Here is a 25,687-nt window from a genome sequence, read left to right on the forward strand (position 1 = left end):
GAACAACCAATGGAAAATTGGTAAGTACACATTTTTAATGCTCTTGGAATCCTATGTGAATGCTATGTGAGCTATATGAATGCTATGACCCTTGTCCAAAGTTCATCAAAATTGCAAGCTTATTTTCTGCGTACGGCGTAGGACTATCTAATAGTTTATTTATATCTGGAATATAAAATGCAAAAAATAAATAAATAATTGGCACTTCCCGAAAGTGATTACACGTATATATCCATCCTTCCATTCTCTTAGCCGCTTAGCTGCACAAGGTTCACCGGAGTGCTGGAGCCTATCCCAGCTGTCAACAGGCAGGAGGCAGGTTACACTTCCCCAGACATGGGGAGAACATGCAAACTCCACACACAGAGATCCGGGATTGAACCCAGGTCCTCATAACTGTGAGGCCAACGCTTTACAGCTGCCCCACCATGTCGCCTCATAAAGCATGTTGTTGCTTATATAGTCGCGGCCAGTAATGGTTAGATGCGTGCAAATTTCCTCAGTTGATTAATGAGCCTCAACTGTGACAGCCACACCTTTATCCCGTCAGGTTGACCCCACGGGAAGCTAGAGAAGAAAAAAATTAGGGTGCGTTTTCACAGTTTTGTTGCAGTTTGGTGCACAACACGACGGCATCTTGGCTTATATAGAACGAATAATGTGTAATGCTAAGCACCGGTGATGTCAGGGACAGGGTCAAGGAGTTTTCTTCCAGGTCTGGCTGTGAAAGCTGGCACATATCCAGATTTTGCTTGGATTTCAAAAATGTTGTTTATTTTCATTTATTTTTTCAATCAATGTCCAAAATATATGTAATAGTAATATTACTTCACATTGGAGGGTTTATTGTACATATGAATTTGGGGGAGAGTCTTGCTTTAAGTAGCATGGGTAAAGCTTTATTGTTTTTATAATATTAATTTATTACCAGTATTATGATATACTTTCCTCTCCAGTCAAAGTTTTCATGCAAATGGGTTATAAAGCATCACAAGTCATCAGGGATACTTGAGCAAACCTACCCTACGTGTATCCAATAACCCAAACTGTTGGTGCATTGCACTATTGCTCGACAGGTTTACTGGCAGTCATGTAGTTCAGTCTTTAAAAGCACAAAAGTGACACTTCAAGTCATTGGAACCTTTAGTGATTTTAGTAATTCACAGCTCCCCCAAATGACACGCATGTTTGCTTGCTGTGCTAATTCACAGTACGATAAAGGTAATAATAGCATTTGGTACAACTCCCCCCGCAAAAAAGTAATCACGGTTTTTAAATATTTCAATCCATAATTGAGTTATCAAAAATCTGTGTTGTTTCATTTGACTTCTTTTTGATTTCTTTACTGTAATTGCACGTATTTGTCTTTAACAGCCATGAATTATATATTTGTCATTAATAATTCATTGCACTGCTCACTGCGCTAATGTGAACAAAGTGACCTTATTTTTCATCTGTTTACAGTGGGCCTCGCATTCAAACAACCGTATGCAGCTAGATGCTGAGCATTTTTAAACCAGAAAATCCAACACTTTATTTTTCAGAACAAAACTCCAAGTTTGAGCATTTAAGAGAACTGTTGATCTTATATCAACTCCACCTTTATTGTGTTCATCTTCCAATTCTTCATCCATTTGATTTTAATTAAAAGAGCTATGTTGTCTTAATGGTCAATATTTCACTAAAACGTTTCATTTAATAAAATAATAAAGAATAAAATAAAGAAAATGAAACTGACAGTCATTTCCAATTACTGTATATCAATTCAGAGCTGCCACCCTGTAAAATTCACTTCCAAAACAATTTTCCCATATTTTCAAAATGTTCCCCAGAACATTTTTGTCTAATAGTCATAAACATCATTACATCAACTTTGTCATGGGGTACCCAGTTGCAACCTGAATCAAAGTGCAAGTACATGGGATTTTGATATTCCGTCATTAATTCACGTTTGCCAATTCTCTTTACAACCATAGTAACAAAATTAATCAATTAATTAATTAATTTAATGCACACTATTTTGCAAACAAAAAACATTGCTGGTAGCCTCAATTTGCATGCTATTTATATTATGTACAACCTCAATTACCAAAGAAGTTGGGACATTGTGTTAAACATGGGTAAATAAAAATAGAATACAATGATTTTTAAATCATGTTCAGCCTATATTTTATTGAATACATTACAAAAATAAGGGATTTAATGTTCAACATGATCATTGTTTTTGGCAAACAATCATTAACTTAGAATTTTATGGCTGTTAAACATTCCAAAAAAGTTGGGGCATGTGGCGAAAAAGGCTGAGAAAGTTGAGGAATGCTCATCAAAAAACTGTTTGGTACATTCCACAGGTGAACCGGCTAATATGGAACACGTGGGTAGCATGATTGGGTATAAAAGGAGCTTCCTTGAATTGGTCAGTCAGTCATTCACAAGCCAAGATAGGGCGAGATTCACCTCTTTGTAAATAAGTATGTGAGAAAATACTGAGACAGTTTAAAGGTCAAGTGTCATCCCTATAAACATTCTAAAATAGATATTGAAATGAAAGTACATATAAGATTGTTCAGTTCAATGCCTATACAAAAAAATAAATATGAGCAGAGAGCTCGTCGTCCATGCGCAAAGTTGGGGAAGTGTCATTCGACATCCAAGTGGTCGCCATATTGGCCGCATCTATTGTCCATAACGTCACCCCAGATATTCGCCATTGAAAACACACGGTGGCCCCTACTATGGGACAAGCCCCTTCAGACAAAGAATCGAGTGAAGTGTCCGTTGCAATATTACTCTATTGTTTCAAGCCATATTTAGATGATATGCACATTACTTTTAGCTAACAACAGACTCCCAGATGGTATATATGAGACCAGCCCAGCCAAAGCTGTGCTTGTCTGCGAGGTACAGCTTGGCTGGCGGCTTGTCCGCGAGGCATGACTTGGCTGGCGGCTCGTCCACAAGACACGACTTGGCCGGCGGCTCATCTGCGAGGCACGGCTTGGCCGACGGCTCGTCCACGGAAGTTCTTTTCAAAGAAGAGAACATCTCAAAATTGAGGGAATTGTCTGGGGCAATATTAGCCTATTGTTTTGAGCCATGTTTAGATTATATGCGGATCCCTTCTACCTAACAACAGATTCCCAGACAGAATGTGTGGGTCAGCCCGGCTGAAGCCGTGCTCGTCCGCGAGGCACGGCTTGGGTGGCAGCTTGTGGGACACGGAAGCTCAGCCGAAACCGTGATCGGCGGACACGGTGCCGACGAGCACATCGACACATTTAGCACCTCTGATTTACGGACGCAGATCTTTTGTTACATTCTGAAAGGATTACGTCCTCCACCACAACTATTGTTTTTTTTTTTTTAGTAGTCTATACACACTTACCTGTCATTTGGAACCCACGAAGCTGTCGTCCTTTGCACCCATGAAATAAATTTTTCACGACGAACCGGGTTTCTTGGAAACTAATGAACGGTAAATCCATCCTCCCGAGTTTTCGAGCAATATCCGTCAATGCAACAAGCCGGCATTTTGGCAACACAAGGGAACAATGAGCTACCTTCCCACAGGTAAAATTAATAGAAAGAAATTAGTCCGCTTGAGTGCGCTACTGCCTCCAACGTCACTTCCTGCTTCTTGTCGAAAACAAATCCCTTGAGAGGATTTTCATGGAGGGAGTTACAAAAAGCCATATACGTCAAAATCATTTTTGTGGTGAAAAACGGATGGGTCCATACCGGCTGCCGTTTTTTCAATAATAACATACTAAGAATCATCCATTTCATGACAGTGGGACTTTAAGGACAATGTTCCTTAATGTATAATTGCACGGAATTCAGGGATTTCATCATATACGGTCCATTATATCATCAAAAGGTTCAGACAGTCTGGATAAATTCATGTAAGCGGTAAAGGCGAAAACCAACAATGAATAGGAGTGACCTTCAGGTAGAACTGCATCAAAAAACAACATCAAGATGTAAAGGATATCATTATATTGGCTCGGGAACACTTCAGAAAACTAATGTCAGTAAATAAAGTTTGGCGCTACATCCATAAGTGCAACATAAAACTCTACTTTAGAACCAAAAGCCATTTATTAACAACACCCAGAATTGCCTCTGGCTTCTCATGGATCGAGCTCATCTAAGTTGGACTGATACAAAGTGGAGATGTGTTATGTGGTCCGATGAGTCTACATTTCAAATTGTTTTTGGAAATTGTGGACATCGTGTCCTCTGCGCCAAAGAGTAAAAGAACCACCAGGACTGTTATGGATGCAAAGCTCAAAAGACAGCATCTGTGATGGTATAAGTCTGTTTTTGCCAATGGCATGGGGACATTCACATCTGTGAAGGTACAATTAATGCTACAGACAGGGTTTTGGAGAAACATTTGCTATGCTGGCTCCAGTCTTTCATGGACGCCCCTGCTTATTTGCACCAGACAATGCCAAATTACTACTACTACACCCTGAAATGGTTGCCAGTCAATCACAGGGCACATACAGTATCAACACCATAAATGAGCAGGAATCGATCCCACGCCTCTACCACAATCAGGCACGTGTACCACTAGACCGTCAGTGACCTCATATTGGAATGAAAGTGTTTAAAAAAATAATTATGCTGTCATTGCCAGATTAATAGCAACATCTTATTGGTCAGTGACTGTTCTCTGTGTTTATCGCAAAAGTAATCTCAGTCAATTGACTCTCTGTTGTCATACTAGTGCGGCTCCAACTACTGGAGAAACATTCCATGTGTTTTTTTTTAATATATACACTGTACTTGTCAAAAGAAAGAGGTTTCTGATAAATTTAAGATGGCAGTGGCATACTAGAATGAAAGTGTACACTTTTGTCATCACCTATAGGTGGAAGTGGTATTATAAAATGTTGCTGTTTTGTTCCCCTTCCCATTTCCGCTACACCTATGTATGCTGGGCACTTGACTTTTGAAAAAAAAAAAAAAAAAAAGGGGTGGGTTGCATTAGCCATGACAAATTACGTTATCCGTCAGGGTTGCTGTGAGCCAACCCAGTACCTTAACTCATATGGGAATAATCAGACTAGGTTCTTGTGTAGGGTTTTCAGCAAAATATTGGTCAGAAAAGAGCTTCAAAAAAAACATCAGAAAACAAGCCTGAAATTGATATTTGCCTTTTTTGGACCAAAGACTTTCAGTATAAAAAAAAAAAGAGAGAACATTTTCACGATCTGATTGAGACTGGGGCCAAGAGCAAGTGAAAGCTGTAAGGTTGTGATGAACAGTTTATTGAAAAAAAGACTAATGTTGACAGTCCTTGAAGTGTAGTGGTGGGTAGCTGAGGCAGGAAATGCGTGGCAGACGGTGACGAGGGCAGGCACCTGGCTTGGCGGCATGGCTGCAAGGAACATGGAGGGAACACTGAGGACAAGGAGAGATACAGAAGTCAGAAAGGACACAAGGAGTTGAGTAGGCTTATTCAGAGACTGAGGTGCCGTGCTACTGCTGTAGAATCGTCAATACTCTGGCAAGGTTTTCTGGGTTCAGGCAGATTGAAAATCCGGTTGTAAGAGGTCCAATGTGACGGTCTGAGCGCTCCCCCGTGCTGAAAAGTCTCCTTGTGATTAATGCGCATGCGTTACTAACAGGGGAACTCTGGGTACGTAGGAAACGCTTACTGAGAAATCCGCCACACTCATAGTTGCCCTTCTTCTCCAGAGAGGGCGCTAACATACGTAATATCCTAACCCTAACCTTAACCTAAGCTTAAAACATAAGTTGATTAAAAGATATACACATATGTGTACGTTGGATGTGTTCATCTTTCTGAGACCTCCATAGCGAACATGAACATTCGGCGATGTTTCAGACTGACCGGAAGTTTACAAAATACATGCGCATGCACATGAATCACAAGGAGACTTTTCGGCATTGGGAATGCTCAGACCATCACACCGGCCAAGAAAGGTGCTGGAAAGAGAGAAAATGGAGGGGAGAGAAGGAGCAAGAGTGCACAAAGCACCACGCAGGCTCCAAAAGAAGAACTGCAAGATGGCTTATGACAGAAAATATTTTTAACATAACATGAGTGTCAATGTTCACAGCAATAGAGAGCTCCTTGAACAATTCACAATTAATTATCTGTTTCATGTTTAACTTTAGCATGTTATTATATATTCCAGTAGATTTCTATCTCCATTGTCCACCCAAATTTTTTGTTTTAGATTTGTTGATGGTCTGCTATTGGAATAGCAAAACCAACCTCAATTATCAATACTTCACACTCTTACGTTATTTGGATAATCTATTAGGATAATCTGAAGAACCATCAGATTATCAGGTTTTTGTTGACATTCTGGTGGTACAACTGTAACTCGATGTCATGTCATGTCATTATCCAAGCCGTGTATCCTCACAAGGGTTGTGGGAAAGCTGGACCCTATCCCAGCTAGCTTCGGGTGAAAGGCGGACTACACCCTGAACTGGTCTCCAGTCAGACGCAGGGCATATATCGACACCATCACTGAGTGGGAATCGATCCCACGCCAAAGGCAGGTGTGTGTACCACTACGCCATCAGTGACTTTTGCAACTCAATTTGTTGTAGCATTTTCACTCAGTAGGTTTTATGGTAAGGTTTTACAATATCTTTGTCCATTCTTTAGTTTACTGTACATTTTTCATGTACCGGATTGGAGTTTAAAATCTAAAATACATTTAATACAATGGTCCATGCACATTCAATCACCACCAGTTCATTTGGGGAAGGAACAGGTTTTGCTCTTGAAAGCTCTGTTTTCCCCATTGAGCAGCGAATGTGAGTCATGATCAACCTTGTGCTGACTCCTCATGGTGAGCTATCGATCCACAAGCGGGATCACCTCCTGGCCATCAACGTGAGGCATCATTAGCAGGGGCTTATTAACTCACTTGGGCTGCGATAATACTGTACAAATAAAACTGCACTGAAAAAGGCAAACACATTCGATTTGGGGCACTGAGCTGTGAGGCAAAACAAAAGGTATTTTATTAATATTTTTGTTCATTTGTCGATACGTTGTTTGCCAATATCAGGTCTGTGTCAACATTTTTGTCGTAATATGTTGCAGACATAAAGGAAATAAAACAAAATTGGCAGGTATAACATCCATCCATTTTCTTAGCCGCCCATCCTTATGAGGGTCGACGGAGCACTGGAGCCTATCCCAGCTATCATCGGCCAGGAGACAAGGTACACCCTGAACTGGTTGCTAGCCAATCGCAGGGCACATGAAGACAGACAACAGTCACTCACACAATCACACCTAGGGGCAATTTAGAGTGTCCAATTAATGTTTCATGTTTTTGGTATGTGGGAGGAAAGTGCCCGGAGGGAACCCACGCAGGCATAACAGAAAATAAAAATACTTATTTACAACACATGTGAGAGAAAGAAATAATTTGGCGACAAATATCTAATCAATCACTAAGTCTTTTTTTTTCATTGCCTGTGGTGCTTCCCAATCCATCAAGGACAAAATGTATTTTTACTCTTATCAAACACAGGCACCGAATGTCTTCAATATTCAGAGGTTGTATTCATTTAAAAATAAGCATCTTTATCATTTCCAGATATATTTGTCACATACTACATGTAAGAAATGCCTTTTAGTGATACACAAGGGGGCAAAATTGTTGGTAACCTTTTAAGAAAGACCCACAATGGTCACGAAATGAAAGTACAGCACCACCATTAGGTTTATGGAGACCAGACCTGGGTCACAAACTGAGAATGCTGAGAAAGTTGGTGAATTTTTGGCTAATTTCACCTGGAAATACTCAAATGTCCTGAATCCTGTTGCTCCTATTAAAGCTAAAACGATCTTGAAGCGACCAAGAGCACAATATTATCCCTCCCTGGTACGCACCAACACCGTCTCCAGACCATAAATTAAGCTCATGCATAAACCTCACGATCAGCACTGAATTCACTTTGGCCTTGAAGTGCTGTGTACATTAACGAACTAATTACTCTGCTCCACTGTTGACAATTGTCTATAATTTGATTTATTGTCCATAATACTCAACCATGTATATTGCTGCTCATAATATCAATACCACACATCCATGTATACTGTATATAGGAATTGATGTTTTCGTTAACCTAGCCATATTGACCATATTGGTTGTATTGTCGATTGTAAAAGGCCCATTGTACATATTTTAGACAGACAAGTTTATTTATATTTTATTCATTCATTTCTAACTGTTTAGTCTATTATACCACTCTACAATAGTCTGAGAGGAATGCTATTTCAGGTATGTTGTATATCATCTATGTATACACATCTGATGAAGTAACTTGAACTTGTAGGAAAGCAAAATGTAAGTGGAAAGTTGAATATGACCTCTACAGACAAAGTCTTCATAAGTTTAATCAAGAGTTAGTCAGGGATCGACAGCAACACTTTTTTAAAACCATCAGAAAAAACTTCAACAATACTCACACTCTGTTTGCTGTGGTTGACAAGTTCACAAACCTGAACCGGAGAGCTACAGAACTCGAAACAGATAATAAAGGCAATGAATTTGTGTTTTATTTTAGTTAAAAAAAAATAACAAAAAACCCATCAGGTTAAATACCAGCTCAATCCAGCAAAAAGATGAAATGATAGTACATCTGAACACATGCAGAAAAACTATCACCATCACATAATTTGATACAGATGACCAAAAAACACTTTAGCAGCTGAAACAATCAACGAGCTGTCTTGATGAAATACCATATGACTTTTTCAAAGGTATCGCAAACTCTTTGCTACCTAATTTGCAGCAAATAGTCAATTGCTCACTTCAGTCAGGCAAGTTTCCTAAAGCTTAAAATAGCTTCCATTAAGCCTTCTCCTTAAAAAAATAAAAAAATAAAATGAACAAACTGTAGACCCAGCTCTCTCCATTTCATAGCCAAGATTTCCTGAACTTTAATTGAGTTTTGGACAATTTTCAGGTTTACAAACACCTCAGAGTACAGACTCTACTCTCATCAAAGTGCAAAATGACATAAGGTGGAATACTGGCTCGGGAAAGGTGGCAATTCTGGTCTTGTTGGATCTCAGTGCAGCTTTGGTACAGTAGATTATAGTACACTACTGAACAGGTTGGAAACGTACCTTACCTCATATTTAAAATTTTATTTTATTTTATTTTATTGGTTAAAGCACCTTATGATTTGATTTACGACTAAATGGAGAAGGCCTTAAATGTATCAGGTACTACCAGGAGCAAAGGAGTTCTTTTGTAACCATTGGAAGTATTCAATCTCATCAAATGCCACTAAACTATGGCAGCCCTCAAGGGTCTGTTCATGGACTCCTCCTGTTCAGCCTGTATATGCTACCCTTTGGTCAAAATGGTCAGAACTTTAGTTTTGACTATCAAAGAGATACAGATGATGCACATTTATATCTAACACGTTTTCCAGATGACTACATTACAACTGAAAAATGTGCAATATCAATAAATGTGCCTTCCTTTTTTCTTTTAAAAACGTTTAATTTTTATATACTAAATGAAATGTACAGAAAGTTGACTCATGAAAAATCAAGCACAGGTTTTGAAATTTGTTCCAACAAAATTCTGAACAAAAAATCACCCATCCATTCATCCATCCGTCCATTTTCTTTGCCGCTTATCCTTACGAGGGTCCCGGGAGAGTGCTGGAGCCTAGCCCAGCTGTCAATGGACAGCAGGCAGGGTACACCCTGAACTGGTTGCCAGCAAATTGCAGGGCACATGGAGACAAACAGCTACATTCACATTCACACCTATGGGCAATTTCGAGTGTCCAAATAATGTTGCATGTTTTTGGGATGTGGGAGGAAACCGGAGTGCCCGGAGAAAACCCATGCAGGCACGGGGAGAACATGCAAACTCCACACAGGCGGGGTCGGGATTGAACCCGGGTCCTCAGAACTGTGCCGCCAACAAAATATCAATGAAAATAACGGGAAACAAGGCTGGACAAAAAAAAAAAAAAAAAAAGTGTTGTCTTAATTTCCTCATATGTTGGATAACCTTCTGAGAAAATCCCTGCAATTAAAGTACTGTAAATCCAAATGAGCCCGGTGGTAGGTGTTTTGGCCCAATCCTCATGAGTGAACTGCTCCAGCTGTCTCAGGTTAGAAGGTTGCCGTATCTTGCCGACAGAGTCAAGCTTTCTCTTCTGTTTAATGGGATTTCAAGGGTTTTCAAATTAGTCTAACATTTTGTTCAGAGCTCACAGCAGCCTGTTGTCTGTACTTTTCTGCATTTATTTTACACTCAAGATTGTTATTTCTAAAAAAGTTGTTGTACAACATAAAATGACATCATTATTCAAACTCTTACATTCAATATACTATATATGTAATATATATATATATATATATATATATATATATATATATATATAGTTACATATAGTTACTATATATACGTATAGTATATACCCTCCTGGCATTTTACAATTCCATCGTTATTCCTGCATATTGGTTGACTTTTCAGATTCTTTTATTTTTATTCTAATGCCACTGGAACAGAAAAATGATGACCTTTCTCACACCTGACAGTCAGATGAGAATATTGAATTTTAGTTTGCAAAAAAATATGAAAGGTGAGATGAGAGGCAATAGTGAGAGATGTAATAAGAGATAATAGTAATGATGTTATGAGTGTGTAATGACATTGCCTGAAAACACTTATTAGGAATTCAATCAAATTACTGTTATGTCACCCTTGTACATTGCAATAAACCTAGAGTGCCTGCTTACATTACCTGTATATTTTGTCATTTTAACAATAATTCACCAATGTTAGCATCTAAAATGGCTTTCTTACAGTGGTATCCTGGCTCAACAGCAACATATTCCAGCATTACAACACAATTTAGAATGAATGATATGTTAACACTTGTTGCTACTGTTTGCATATAAGATGGCGAATAGCTTTTGACATGAAGGTTTGAAGCATACAGTTGTCAGGTCATTATCATATCTCCCGAACACTGTTCTGGGTTCAGAGTTCAAATCTTGACTCAGGCTTTCCATCCTCAATCTGGTGTCAGCATACTGTAGAAATGTTTCCTTGAAGACTCTATTCCACAGTTGTGAATGTGAGTGTGAAATGTTTTTTTTTTTTCGTTTTTTTTTTTTTTTTTTTTTTTTTTGTCCAAATATTCCCTGCAATTGACCCGCAAACACTTCAAGTTACTCTGCCTATCACCAAGAAATCAGCTCGCACTGACTTCATCTTAAACTTTACCTTCAGGACAAGGAGTGTAGAAAATGGATGCATTCTATCTTAATGCTTTTTTATTCAATTAATTTTTACAGGTATATCATTAAAACACTGAATGGTTTGATTTAGAGATCTGTGATTGTGGTTCAGCAGTCTTTTTTAGCATTTCTGTGTATATTAGATGAGGATGCACTGTATTGTATCCACTGAATTACTGTATGTTCTTGCATCATTTGTGTGTGCGTGTGTGTGTGTGTATGTGTGTGCAACTCTAGATATCAATAAAATATGACCAAGCTTTTTTAAAAAATCAAGAATATGTTCCTAGTCAAGGGTAAGTTAATTGCAGACTAAATTGACCCTAGGTTTGACTGTGACTGGGAAAGGATTTTTTGTTTATATTTGTGCTGTGGTTGACTGGCACCCACATCAGGGTGTACACCGCATCTCGCGCAAAGATAGCTGGGATAGGCTCCAGCACGCCCACAACTCCATTAAGTTTAAGCGGAACAGAAGATGAATGAATGCTCCTCGTCAACTTTACATTGAGAGTTTTGACATGTTTCAAGTTGCGCAAATTGTTTCTATGTGGGACAATCTTGCAGAACTTCTATTTAAATTCAAGATGCTCATGTGAGCTGGAGTGGAAAATCATATCAGTAGCTTGTATTCTTTTTGTTGGTATTGTAAGAGTAACAGTTGCAATGTTGAATCAGTTGTCCCTTACCGTTAAATACTGATCATCGATTACGACCAGTTTCCTGCATTAGTTTCGATTTTACATTATGAAGTCAGTTTGGGCAGGCTGTCCTGAAACCTTACCATCAAGAAAAAAAAAACAATGTACTCAGAGAAACATTTTAGTTTTAACAAATTGTCCTTTTCAATGCTCAAACGTAATTTACACTCTCACAGAGGTATTTATTTGTGGTTATTATTGTAACTGCAGTTTCCAGTGGTATCAAGCATGGATCAAACTGACAGCTGTTGGAAATACAGGTACAGCACTTTTATATTGTGTAAAATCATAACAAGAAGATTTTAAAGCTCAATATACTTGTGTGTTTTTTTTCCTCACGGATGCATTTTGTTACGTGCCTCTCTTTATTGAATCTTTGCAGTAAACACAACCAGCACTCACAATTTGTGACATAGCAAGCTTTGGGCAGCTTCCATAGAAACTGGGAGAGTTAAGTGCCTTCATCCCTCGTCCAGAGCTGACAAACAATTACTGAAACGACAGTAACAATCAAAACTGCACATTCACATTCTGTGTCTGCAAATTACAGTATCTTGTTACAGCTCTTGTACTGCATTGCAGGCATGGTTAAAGTCCTCATACTCCTGTACCTTTGTAGAAGAACAGTTAGTTATTTCAGTCTCTTTAGTTCAAGAAAAATAGTACAGACTGAAACTGACGTGTCAATCTGTCAATCAAGCACAAAAGTGAAAATGTATATATACTAGCAATTAAATACAAGTACAATAACCTCTTGAAAATTTGGCGAGAGTTTAGTTTTTTATAATTATTTATAATTATTATTATAATTAATTTATTTACTTTTAGTTTTATTATGTTTAGGTGGCCATTACTTTTATATACAGGGCCAAGTAGCTTTGAAAATTGTTTTTCCTTAATAAATAACAATATTTAAAAACAGCATTTTATTGTCCTTTTACTCTGTTAATCATTGTCTCATTTTCACATTTGTTTATTGATCTTAAACATTAAGGTGGGCTAACCATGCAAAAAAGTAGCACTTATTGTGTTTTCAAATATAATGATTTTAATTGAAAAGTTATCAGAAATATAGTAAAGTACAGATACCTGAAAAATCAGTGCAAGTACCATGACAAAGTTCAAACGCGAATTTGTATTGCATTACTTCTCATCCGTTTGAGGCCTTCCAAATGTTTGCCCCTATTTTACTATTAAAAAATACAAGCTGAGTAAAACTTTTATACTTTGATCAGGTTGTGAATTTATGACAAATTAAGAGGTCATGTAAAGGTCATGGGGTAATGTGGTGTGAGTCAGTTCTTAATTTTTTTTTTATTGTTAAATACCTTATGATTCAATTTGATTCACTTTCGATTTTTCAGGTTGTGATTAATTTAGTTTTTCAATTTTGTAGGTTTGCAGACCACACACAAAGCGCCAGTCATGTCCACGCCCCAGTGGCCAGGCAAATGGATTTAGTGGATTTGTTGAATCAATGGTTGAATTCGGTGAAGATTTTTGCAGTGCACCAAAATGGGATGTGATTTATTGAATTTTTGGTACGTTTTCAAATTTCAAAAAATTTCAATGCAAGATTAGAAAACACTTGGTTATTCTTTGATTCAAAAGAAATAAAAATATCAGTGGAAAGTATCTTTTTTTCCTTTTTTTCAAGTCCAAGATGATGTCCAGAAATGTTATCCATCCATCCATCCATTCGTTTGAAATTACTTAGCTGAGGTCATGTCGCAGTGGCAGTGGCTAATTTCTTGTTTTGCTTAAAATGCAAAGACAATTTGTCTGATAATGCAGGACGGAGGAAATTGGAAAGTTTCAACATTTGAGAGGTTAAAATCACATGACTTGGATGTTTTAAAATAAAATTTGAAAAAAAAAAGGTTCAAAACCTTTTCACCTTCTTTGCATTTTGCGTGTACAAAACTTGCTAGCAAGAGCAATATTTTAAAGATTTTTTGTATTCAGTGATGCCTTTGGACATTTATGGAATCTTCCAGTCATGATTTTTTATTCCTCAACTAAAGTTTGATGGTGTGGTCATTTTGTTCCTTGGCTACTACGGACAGGAGCAGTCGAATGCAAGAGCGAAAGTGCTGCAACAGGCCATCTGACCCATGCAATAGCCTCTGGGCCCGAGCTGAAGGTGGCTACAGAAGGTTGACATTGGTCCGTATGCAACTGAACCCCCACAGACACCGCAATGACACGTCAGGCTTCAGAAATCTCCTTAATGGTTGGGCCCCCTACTTGCAGGTTTGTTTATTTTAAGATGTGTCCGCTATTTATATTAAAAAAATACACTTGGTTATCTTGTTTAATGTTTTGATTTTATTTTATGTTTTTTAATGCAGAGGGTGTCAACGCCAATGAAAAGTGAGCATTCGCATCCTGTATCTGCACGAATCCCGATCCTGCTCTTGTGCAGTGTAAGCTCTATTCGCTTCTGGTGTTCTTAACGTTAAGCCCCTGTCAATGTAGTTGCGCATCTGGGCGGGGAGGAGATCCTTTAGCGTCGTCATATGGTTTAGGGCGCCCACGCGCAGCCCCAGCAGACTCGTGTGCGCACACCCAAGTGCGCGCCCGGGGACGTCGTCAGCTGCTTCTGCTGCTGAAGTCGCGGCCACTCCACTCCATGTTTTGCCCTTCCCTTTTGTGTGCTCCGGCCACTGTCTCACGTGTCTCAATTCCACGTCGCTCCACTCACACTGACTGACACATCAGCGACAGAACAAGTTGTCATCATCCTGCATCGTCGCCCTCACGGCACTCGGAAACAACTGGTGCCCCTTGTACCGGGGGAAGACAACCCACGCATCTGACAATGAGGAGGACGCATGCCAAGTGACCAATGATTTGTTGGCTTTTCATTTATTTGATGATGTGTTTTTGTTTTTTGTAAATGAACATCAAGATCATTATTGGCGACCTCTTCCCGACACCCTTTCGAGAGTTATATTTCCCTCCTGGTGGATGTATCCGTTCTGAGACACATCATCAAGGATTCCGCGCTGTGGCTCGCGATGTGGAGACTGCAAGTGGTTGTGTGCGCCCTGTGGCTGCTGCTGTCCACGTCTGTCGCTGCTGAGAGCAAAGCTCGGAGCTGCAGCGAAGTTAGGCAAGCGTATCATGCCAAAGGATTCAGTCTTGTTAGTGCACCGCATCAGGAAATATCAGGTAAGGATATCAAATCATCGTCATCGTCATCATCCTCATCCTTCTTTGGCACGTGTCATTGTAACCCCCCCCCCCCCCGCAAAGACACCAACTGGGACACACGCACGTCATCACCAGGAGCCACTTTATGAGAGGGGTACCCAATAATCCGAAGTATCGTCATTAACAATGATCGTCCAGAAACAAATTGACGTGTGTTTGCTTGAAAACGTTCATTCAAATGCAAAAGTATTAAGGGAACATTGGGCTAATTTTAGTCATGTGCAATGCTATTTAATCATTCATTTAGGAATAATTCTCAATCAGAATGTTGTTTCACAGTTTCAATATTCCATTATTTTATTGTGATGAGCAGTAAATGCATTCATTTCACCTCACGTAAAAAAATGATCTGTTCCAATAGAACATGTTTAAAACTTCTAAATGATTAAAGCATGCTGTTTGAGAGGATTGTAGCATCTTTGAAGGTAATGAAAATGCACTGTGAAACATTGACATAATCCAAAACTTTACAGAAGCATTCATGTGTAGCTGTTATAAAATGATTCTTATTAATTTAGTTTGCATCAATGAATACTGGCCTTTTTATACGGTACCAGTTGGTCGTCAAGCTGACTTCACCCGTAGGTCAAACATTTTCAATACAATCTGTTACCTGAAGAAGGGCTTAGAATGTCATGTATTTACAGAAATGCTTCAGTATTTCACCAAAAGAGTGGCTTAAATTGTCCAAGTGAAAAACAGACATGGTTTGAAACTGGCAAGATCACCTGTTGCTTATATTCAACAGAAGATCATGCAGCCAGCTCTGGTACTTTTGATGAAACTCAGCACAGAATATTGTTTGCCAGTAGGGGGCTGTATGTACTCAGCACCCAATAATCTTTCTGCTGTGAATTCTTAAATATTCCTCAAGGCTAGAGCTTAGCTTTTAATTCTTGCTCTTTGGTAGAGGATAGATAGGAGCTTTTATTATCTCTTGTGTGGCGGTAATCACATATGGTCAAAGGGAAGGCGATTACTCCGTAAACATTGTGTGCTTCACATGAGGAAAGGAGGAACGTGGTGAGAGAGGCCAGAAGTTAATCACTCCATTGCGCCTTACAAATATAGATCACATTGATTATTGTAATGTGCCGTAATGATCATGGATGGGGAATGGTCTTGGTGGCATTTTATTTAATTTAATCCAAAATGCAGTCTAAATCCAATGAAGCAAATATTCAACCTAATACAGTATATTTTACAATTTCACATAAGAGTCTAATAACCACTACTAAAATGAACCAATTCCATTACTAATAGGAAAAACATGCTGATGTACAATTGCCACTGAATGCATTTACAAAGAGCGTGAGAAACATCATTTTAAAAAACATTTGCCTTTGTGTTAAATATATGTCATAAAACTCACTGCTATTTGTATCTACAGTATGTGTTCAAGTGGTTTAAGGTCTTTAAGGAATAGGTCAACACATCAGCTCCAAAGAAGTGTTTAAAAATATGCGGCATTCATTGGCAAGCTGAAAATGATGTGAGCATGGAAACTGTCTGCTACATGAGCTGACCTTAATGTGGCTATTTAAACTCAGATGAGTAAATTATTCTCGTTTGTGGGTTGTTTCATGTGGTAATCACTGTTACCTTGATGTACATGCAGCCCATGTTCATCAGGGCATTAGAACCATTTACAATATCCACCTGAGAGAACAAAACACTGATCATAACATAGTTCTCTCACGTATTGTTCATTGTTGTGTAACTTTCCCAAAATGAGTTCAAGGTTATGCCATCTTTAGAGGTCCATAGATTTAAATCTGCTCTAATATCCTTGTGAAACGTATAGACCTCATGTACCTATGTCTCTGAAATCATGTGACTGGCCATATTGCCGTTCAAACCAAGCATTGTTCAATGGTAGGTTCGTTGAGACGAAATGAAGTTTTGTCCACTAACGTTCAACATTTAAAATGTGATAATAAACGAAGATATGAGACACTTAGCATAGAGGATCCATATTTAATGCCCAAGTCAGTGTTTTCGCTGATAAGAAATTGTACTGTTGATTCGCTTCCGCTTGTCTTGGACAACTGAATCTACAAGTGTATCTGGTGAGTAAGTAAATCGAGATTTACACAGAAAAATTTGAAAGCGTATGAAAGTCTGGACGCACACAAATACTTTGTTGCTGGATCTGTCCTCAACGGGGAAACGGCTCATGAATGCATAAGCGTATTCGGCTACACGTTAACCTTTGCCGAAATCCATCAATCTTTTCAGCTAATATTCAATACAAATACCAATATTTAAATAAATGAGCCCTAACTTTACACATCCTCACATTCATTTATGATTGAAAAAAAAAAAAAAAGGACAGCGAGTCGCCTCCTCAGTACACGGAAGTGTGTTGCGGCCACACATTAAACTTCGGTAAAGCTCTCCGTGACAGACTTTTTTTTTTTTTTTTTTATACGCATTGTTCTCAAATGAGTCCAATGCGTATTTGAAAAAAGAAAGCAAACCGCTGGGATAGGGTTCAGCCGCCGTACACGGAAGCGTGTTGTGGCCCAACATAAACCTACACAAACCTCTCTGCAACAGACGGTTTATTTTCTTTTTTTTTTTAAATACGCATTGGACTCATTTGAGAACAATGCATATTTAACAAAAAAAAAGTCTGTAGGGGAGACGTTTACTGAAGTTTAACGTGTGGCCGCAACACGCTTCCGTGTACGTTGGAGATGACACCCAGTCTTATTCTATTTTTTTTAACGCATTGTTCACAAATGAGCCAACTTGGCATTATAAATACTTCTTGGGAATTTGAGATTGAGAAGAATAACTCCTACCTGAAATGAAGTGATTGCTACACAGTCGTGTGTATTTGGTTGGGCATCATCTGTCACATTTAATTGCCGAAATCCATCGATCTTTTCTCGTCTTTTCAGCTGGTATTCTATGGAATGACCTCTTTGAATATCTGTCTCATCTCTTATGACAACCAACAAGTATCGGGCATTGTGAATAATATGCTCCGGTTCAATGTCCCCCACACTGTAGAGCAGCTCTTTTTGACCGTCAATATGGCGCCGTGAAAATGGTGACGTCATGTGCACGAGCTCTATAGGATCTGATGAATTTGGCATTTGGTGTCATGGGCCAAACAAGAAATAATCGACGTCAGTATTGGTATGTATCAAGAATAAATGTATCCAGTCCAGGATTTATTATCACTTTTAGCAATTTCCTTCACTTCTCTGGACACCAATCTTAGGATGAAAACTGAAGCAAGCGGTGCATCCAAATCCATTAAGGTGTACTGTGGTCACTAATCCAAAATTTAGATGGTTCAGTTTTGCTATGGTTCTTCAGACTATTTACTTGTTTATGTGACATTTTGGATATATTTGAGACAAAATCATATTTGCCGCACTCCGTCACTGGTTGTTTACCCATTCTGCAATTTTCCATTTATTTGGGGTGGTGATCAAATCTAAATAGCAACCAATTTACGCTAATACTGTAGGGACACAGTGTTATTGGATTTCGCTGTCTCCCAATAACCTTCGCAGAAATACAACCGAGGTTACATATGAGCTTCAGGAGAATTAGCAATGCTCATAGAAACGTGCGGTAAACGGCATGATAAGCATTAGTGCTCATCCCCACATCAGCTTCTTTGTCATGCGACTGCTATGAAAACACGACCGTTTAATACTTTTGCAGAGGTGGCTACTTCAGTTTGTATGCTCCAATTTGCATAAAATAATTATTTTGACAGCCTTGTGCAAGTGATCATCACATCTGAAGTGACAAACAAACGCCATGTTTATACAGGGGCCGATTCTCGCAAACATTACCAAATCCAAGAGTAATATAATTAAATGTAAATATTGATTAATATTATTGGATTATTTCAAATTGTCTTAATTATGTTACTCACGTGTAAATGTGCTATCGAACAATCAAAAATTTGCATACTGTGCTTTAGGAGGGTGCGTTTCCAATTTTGTTTTCTCCATGTCATTTTTCTAGTCTTTTGTACTCAACACTTTCAGTACAGCTTCTTTTTAAATTCTGAAGTCCATCTATTAAGGAAATATAACTGTGGCGCTGAATGAGTCTCATGGGTTCCAGAGACCGAAAACCCACCCAGAACATAAAGAACGTCATGAATGGGCAAAGAAGAAACCTCAAATAGATTTTTCTGACGGTATTTTACCTTATATTATAGTGTTGGCAATCCCTTACAATCAAATGAGATCTGGTAGAAGAGCTGAACTGCCCATCTATCAATTGTTGTGAAACAATTTGAAGTGGTATAGAGCTGCACGCTTTTTGTTTCTGAAATCTAACTCTATGACTCAACCCATGACAGCCTGTCAATACATAATTTTAAATGTGTCAGGGCGCAGCACAGTGGATCACCTGTAAAGTGTTGGCCTCACAGTTCTGAGGACCTGGGTTCAATCCCGGCCCCGCCTGTGTGGAGTTTGCATGTACTCCACGTGCCTGTATGGGTTTTCTCCGGGTCCTCCAGTTTCCTCCCACATCCTCAAAAAACATGCATTATTGGACACTCTAAATTGCCCCTAGGTGTGATTGCGAGTGCAACTGTTCGTCTCCATGTGCCCTGCGATTGGCTGGCAACCAGTTCAGGGTGTACCCTGCCTCCTGCCTGTTGACAGCTGGGATAGGTTCCAGTTTGGACCAACAATACAAGTGCGGACTTACTGAACTCCACACATTGGCTGTCACCAAACACCAGGCTGGCCTACAAGCCTAACATTGTCCTTGGGGGCTACCCACTTCCAATTCATGACGACGAACGGTCTCTGCCTCGGGAAGCACGCTCCATCCTCGCCGAACTGCGCTCGGGCTTCTGTCGCCTGCTGAACAGCTACAAGCACCGCCTAGACGACACAGTTGCCGACGTCTGCCCGGACTGTGGCACCGGGCCACACGACTCGCAGCACCTGTTCAACTGCCCGGCGTGCCCTACTAAGCTCATGGCAGAAGATATATGGCAGCAACCGACCGAGGCGGCCGCTTTCCTACGGCAATAATGCTTTCGCACAATTGTCTACGTCGACGCAGCAACACTGTCACGCTGGCTATCACAACAACATAGGTTCCAGTACTCCCATTACTCTTGTGAGCATAAGCGGCTAAGATAATGGATGGATTGATGGGGTGTGTCAGGCATGACGGTAAATGCACAAATACATACAGTTATTCTCATATTTACGTAAATAAATAGATAAATAAGTCTTGCCCTGGTATTTGAGCAAGATTGATTGATAAATTTGGTAAACTCATTCATTCACACAGTTAAACTAAAAAAGAGAATTATCAGCGATGTAATTAATTTCAAGTCAAATTCTTTCTCTTTCTAGCCAAGTACATGTTTGAGTGGTATTTTTTTTTAAAAGGATTACTCCACAGTAAAGTGAAACCTTGATAATTCTGTTCATTTTGACTTAATTGCTCGTCAGAATTATTATTCAAGAAGGGAAGACTGAGTGATGGTCTTTAAACATACCTGGGAGGAGTCTGAAACTTAAGAAGCTTCATTAGTAATCAAGCATGTTGGGGATCCAGTATCACCTGTTTATCCAACAATAGAGCCTAAGGGTGAGTCGGGATATGGGTATTTGTCAGATGTTTCTCCTTGCGGGCTACTTACACTGCCACTTTGTTACCTGCTTTTTGTTCAGAATTGCTCCTGAATGCTCCAAGGCACTGGACTTGATGTAAATATCAAAGCAGTTCGCAATTTCGCTGTTGGATGTACATTAATGCTTTAACAACTTTGAAACAAGACAACAGGATCCACTACTGTTGCTAGTAATGTTATGTACTGTGTACATTTTCACTGCTCATTTTCTGCAAAAACATTCACCTTATATGCCCAGTAAATATTCACAAAACTGTATCACAATATGGAAATTATCCCAAACGTGAATAACTGCATATTCTGTAAATAAGTATCTTTTTCAGAGTGAGAATCAGCTTTATTGGCCAAGTATGTGTACAACGGACAAAGAAATTGTCTCCACTATTTGGAGCCGCCCTAATACGACATAGATGTTGAGTACAACAGCAGACAGTCAACTGACAGAGAACACTTTTTTTTTTAATTCACAGTTGTGAAAAGGATGCAGAGTGTTCAACCATATAAAGCAGTTAGTATGCCCATTAGAGCGATAGTCCACTGCTATGACTATTTTGCAAACGGTGTCAAGACTTTAAATAAGCTACGGATTTTAAAGTGACCAGTCGTGCGATAGTCGGGGACAATGTCGATTGTGCAAATGTTGCAGATACTTCTCAGTCGATTATGCAAGTGGTGTAGATGCTACTCGGGTACGAGAGGCCAGTACTGATCAACAACAGTTGTCCAGATGGTGGAGAGTGGTCAGGCTACCACAGTGAGCCCATGGAAAATCTCTAATATATCATATTAATGTGACAACAACTTGAGCCAGAAAATTGGCAGCATGTTGGTATTGAATTGTATGTTAGCTGTTCAAGAAGTTAATTGCAAGCGGGGAGAAACTGTAGGAATGCATACTAGTTTTGGTTTGCATTGTTCAGTAGCACCTACCCAAGGGAAGAAGCTGGTCGATCTGATGGGCAGGATGTAAAGGGTTCAATGGGATTCTGCCTGTTCTTGTCCTAGTTTGACTGCTGTCCAAGTCCTCAAGGGTAGGTAGGGTGGTCCAGACAATCCTTTCAGCAGTTTTGGTTTTCCATTTCAGCCTAAATTTGTCCTTTTTTGTAGGCAAGACCCAAACGAGACTGTAAAGCGTGATGGAGGTTACATAGTACTGATTAATCGGTGATGTCATCCCCGGTAAAACTGGTAGCAAGTAAAGCTCAGTTGGACCCATAGGTCTTTTGGAACTATAGCTCAGTAGGAAACAAACCTAGATCAGTGAAGAATTAAGAGCAAAGAGAACGGAAGCAAGTGTAGAAATCCGAAATTGAGCGGTAGAAATCAAAAAGTGAGAGGTGCTACTGCAAAACAGAGCAAGCATTTTAACTGTCTGGGCCCCCAACCTTTTTTTTCATGTGTACATAGTTTGAGCTCCAGTTTTGATAGCGACCTGACGCCATTCTGTCAAGACACTTCGCCGGACCATCATGAGACTGCATGTCCAATAGGAGACATTGTGGTGGAGTAATTTCAGAGTGAAAATATTTTGGCAGCGTTGTAGGCCACAGTGGGGAAAATAAAAAAACAAACAAAAAAAAAACACAGAAACTTAAAAATGCCTGAAGCAGCAGTTGGGCCTAAACTCCCCTATCTTAGCATGCCTTTTTAATCGGATGAACCGATTCCCATTTTTGTGGCCATTCGCTGTCTCTTACTCCTCCCTCAGTAAAAGTAAACCCAAAGCTTTTTGTCTCAAATTTGAGAAATCCATGTGGCCTAGCTGAAATTTGCACATCCAAACAAGGGGGCAATCCAATGGACCAGGCAACTTCCTGTCTGGTTGCTTAGCAACCAGTGACCAATATGGCAAGCTTGAGTTTCCTCACTGCCGCACAAGCCTGCACTAAACACCATGCAAAACAGAAGTGGCATGAAAGCCTCACAAAGCTGCCACTGAAGAACTGAGTTGGTCCACACACTGGCTCTGAAGTTGTATTTCTTCGCCCCCCCCTTCTTTTCCATTTCTGCCGGTTCCACATTTCTCACATCATGTGCGTGCATTTACGGCTGACAACAAGGCGCTTTAAAGTGATGCCATCAGTTGACTATCCCAAGAGAAAATGTACTTTTGGGGTGTAGGCATAGCTATCTGGATAACGACAGATGCAAACAAAGGCACTTTCGCTCTTATATAGTGAGGGTGGGGCGACTCACACCAGATCTAACGTGTGTCAGCAGGCACCACTGTAACCCCACACAAAAAAAGATCAGGAAAACTGAAATTGTAAAAAACTGTTTGATGCTATACTGTATCTCCACCATTGACTACTAGTAGTTCTCAGTATCTGTATGCTTTCAGAAATTACCTTAAAAACAAATAATATACATGTATTTAGAAACAAATCTAAATTCATTTCATATAGTCTTTCAAAATCGTGTCTGCAAATGTAAATATGTGATTCTATTGAGGTCATTTGATCTTCTTAGCTTGTCTGTTATAACCAGGATGTACAGTCTGTCTCTCATAATACTTCTTATGATAATTTAAAATAGCAGTTTAGCAATTTTAAATTTAGCCTAGGCATAGTTTAGAACAGCACACTACCAAAAATACTTAAATTTCACAAAAATGATGAATGCTGAGAGATTGATGGGGATACGGTGGGCAACTGGTTTGCACATCTGCCTCAGAGTTCTGAGGCGAGTTCAGTTCTGTGTGGTGTTTGCATGTTCTCTTGCCTGCGTGTGCTTACTCCAGGTACTCCAGTTTCCTCCCACATTCCCTAAGCATGCAGGTTAGGTCAATTGAAGAATAAAATTTCCCATAGGCGTGAATGTAGCCCTTTTTTTTTAATGTACTGTATGTGCCCTTTGATTGCCTGGCAACCACCTCAAAGTATAACACACCTTCTGTCTGCAGTTAGCCAGGATAGGCTCCAACATACAATACATATGACCCAAGTGAGGATAAGCAGTGTATAAAATGAGATGAATGAAAAGACTGATGATCTTTACCATCACTTTTGTTGATATGTCACATTGTTAATGTTCTTCATTTGGCCTGCCTGCTTTGCTGTGTGATGTTTCCTATCTACAGTATCTCGCTGTCAAGCTGTCTGTCTATACATAAAGCCTGTCATGATCCAGTGGCACGGGGGCGGACCCAAATGCAGGAGTTCCAGGCAACGACATAATGTTCAGTGGCTTTATACCAAAAATAGCTCAATGCCAAAAGGCAGTCCAAAATAAAGCAGAGGAACAAAAACTCTAGGCTAGGCAGGATTAAAAAAACATGAAACAAGGTTCGATGACTATGAGGAAAACTAAAACGCATAACAAGACGTGCTCTAACTAAAAGGGGACCAAATCACAGTGACTAAGGATTGCTCTAACTTACGTACAGTAGTGGGGAATCCAACATGCAGTAAATGCAACACAACAAACGGGCAAATGCCAGTGCCAAATTCCAAGGCTAATTGCCTGGTCTAATTACCGTCAGATGAACAAAAGCTGTGTGACAGCTGCCAGAGGCGTTTCCACACAGAGCAGTGGCCTGGCCCCGCCCCTCCCGTCAGAGGTCAGGCCATGCCCATGACAAACCTAATTTGGAATAGTTGGGGTACTTTGTTACAATAAAACAATGATTTGAAAATCCTTTTTAATCTACATTTAACTGAATACACTACAAAGACAAGATATTTAAAGTTCAAACTGATTAACTAACTAAAATTTAAAAAAAAAAAAACACCTGTTTGGAACATTTCACTGGTGAACAAGTTAATTGGACCAAGGTGTGTGTCCTGATTGGGTATGAAAGGAGAATCCCCCGAAAGCTCATTTGCCGACAAGCAATAATGGGGTAAATTAGACCACTTTGTGAACATATGGTAATTGTACGGCAGTTTCAGAACCTTTCTCAAAATAAAATTTCAAGGAATTTGGGGATTTCATCATCTGTATTACTGAATACCATCCCACTACTATACATCATTTGCGGGAATACACGAGACATTTTTTTAATGTTTTCATAACTAATACATTTGGGTGAATCAAGTAGTATTTTAGAATTTTAACGGTACCACTGTTAATCTCTCACGACACACTAGTGTGATGTGGAGTCATTGAGAAATGCACAAAATAAGATAATCTGCTTGTGTTTCTGTTTCACACATTTTAAGAAAATCTAATTAATACTACACTTGGTCCAATAATTTATTTGTAATTTAATGCAGCCCAATGAGGTCACAAGATAGTGCAAACTGTAGGCCACTCCTAAACCCGGATAAATGCAGATGGTTGCATCAGGAAGGGCATCCGGTTTAACACTTTGCCAAACAAACATGGTCTGGTGGGAAAGCACTAATAAGAAGAAATTTGGTGTCACAATTCAAATTATTTTACCATATTGTAGATGGGAAGAGAAATGGAGTAGGGGTTACTTTAAAGGAAGAGTTACCTAAATTTTGGAGGTGAAAGGAGTGTCAGATCAAGTGATCAAATCAACTGAAAATTGACACGGTTTGATTTCATCTTGTGCAGATTATGTAATCTGAAGGAGGTTACTGACTGTCATCTTCTCCTTTTGGCTTCTCCCGATAGGGGTCACTAGAGCGTGTCATTTTTTGTCATGTAGGCCTCTCTCCTGCCCCTTCCTCTCCAACCCCAACAGCTGTTTTATCTTCCCTCACAACATCCATCAACCTTTTCTTTGGTTTTCTCATTCTTTAGCCTGGCAGCTCTATCCTCATCACGCTTCCACCAATATCTTCTTCTTCTTTTCCTTTCGGCTTGTCCCGTTAGGGGTCGCCACAGCGTGTCATCTTTTTCCATCTTAGCCTCTCCTCTGCATCGTCCTCTCTAACCCCAACTGCCCTC

At 39.5% G+C, this 25,687-nt stretch overlaps 1 protein-coding gene across 1 annotated transcript in view; it reads left to right on the forward strand.

Annotated features, from left to right (window-relative positions):
* The first annotated feature begins 14,706 nt into the window (after nt 1-14,706).
* Nucleotides 14,707-25,687, forward strand: part of LOC133498322 (glypican-6-like) — a 141,863-nt gene continuing 130,882 nt past the window's right edge. Inside the window, 2 exon segments of the mRNA XM_061815013.1 lie at nt 14,707-14,979; nt 14,981-15,153. Coding sequence (XP_061670997.1) covers nt 14,879-14,979; nt 14,981-15,153 — 274 coding nt within the window. The 5' untranslated portion in view covers nt 14,707-14,878.

The sequence above is a fragment of the Syngnathoides biaculeatus genome, chromosome 3 (assembly GCF_019802595.1).
Source record: "Syngnathoides biaculeatus isolate LvHL_M chromosome 3, ASM1980259v1, whole genome shotgun sequence".
In the NCBI taxonomy this organism is placed as follows: Eukaryota; Metazoa; Chordata; class Actinopteri; order Syngnathiformes; family Syngnathidae; genus Syngnathoides; species Syngnathoides biaculeatus.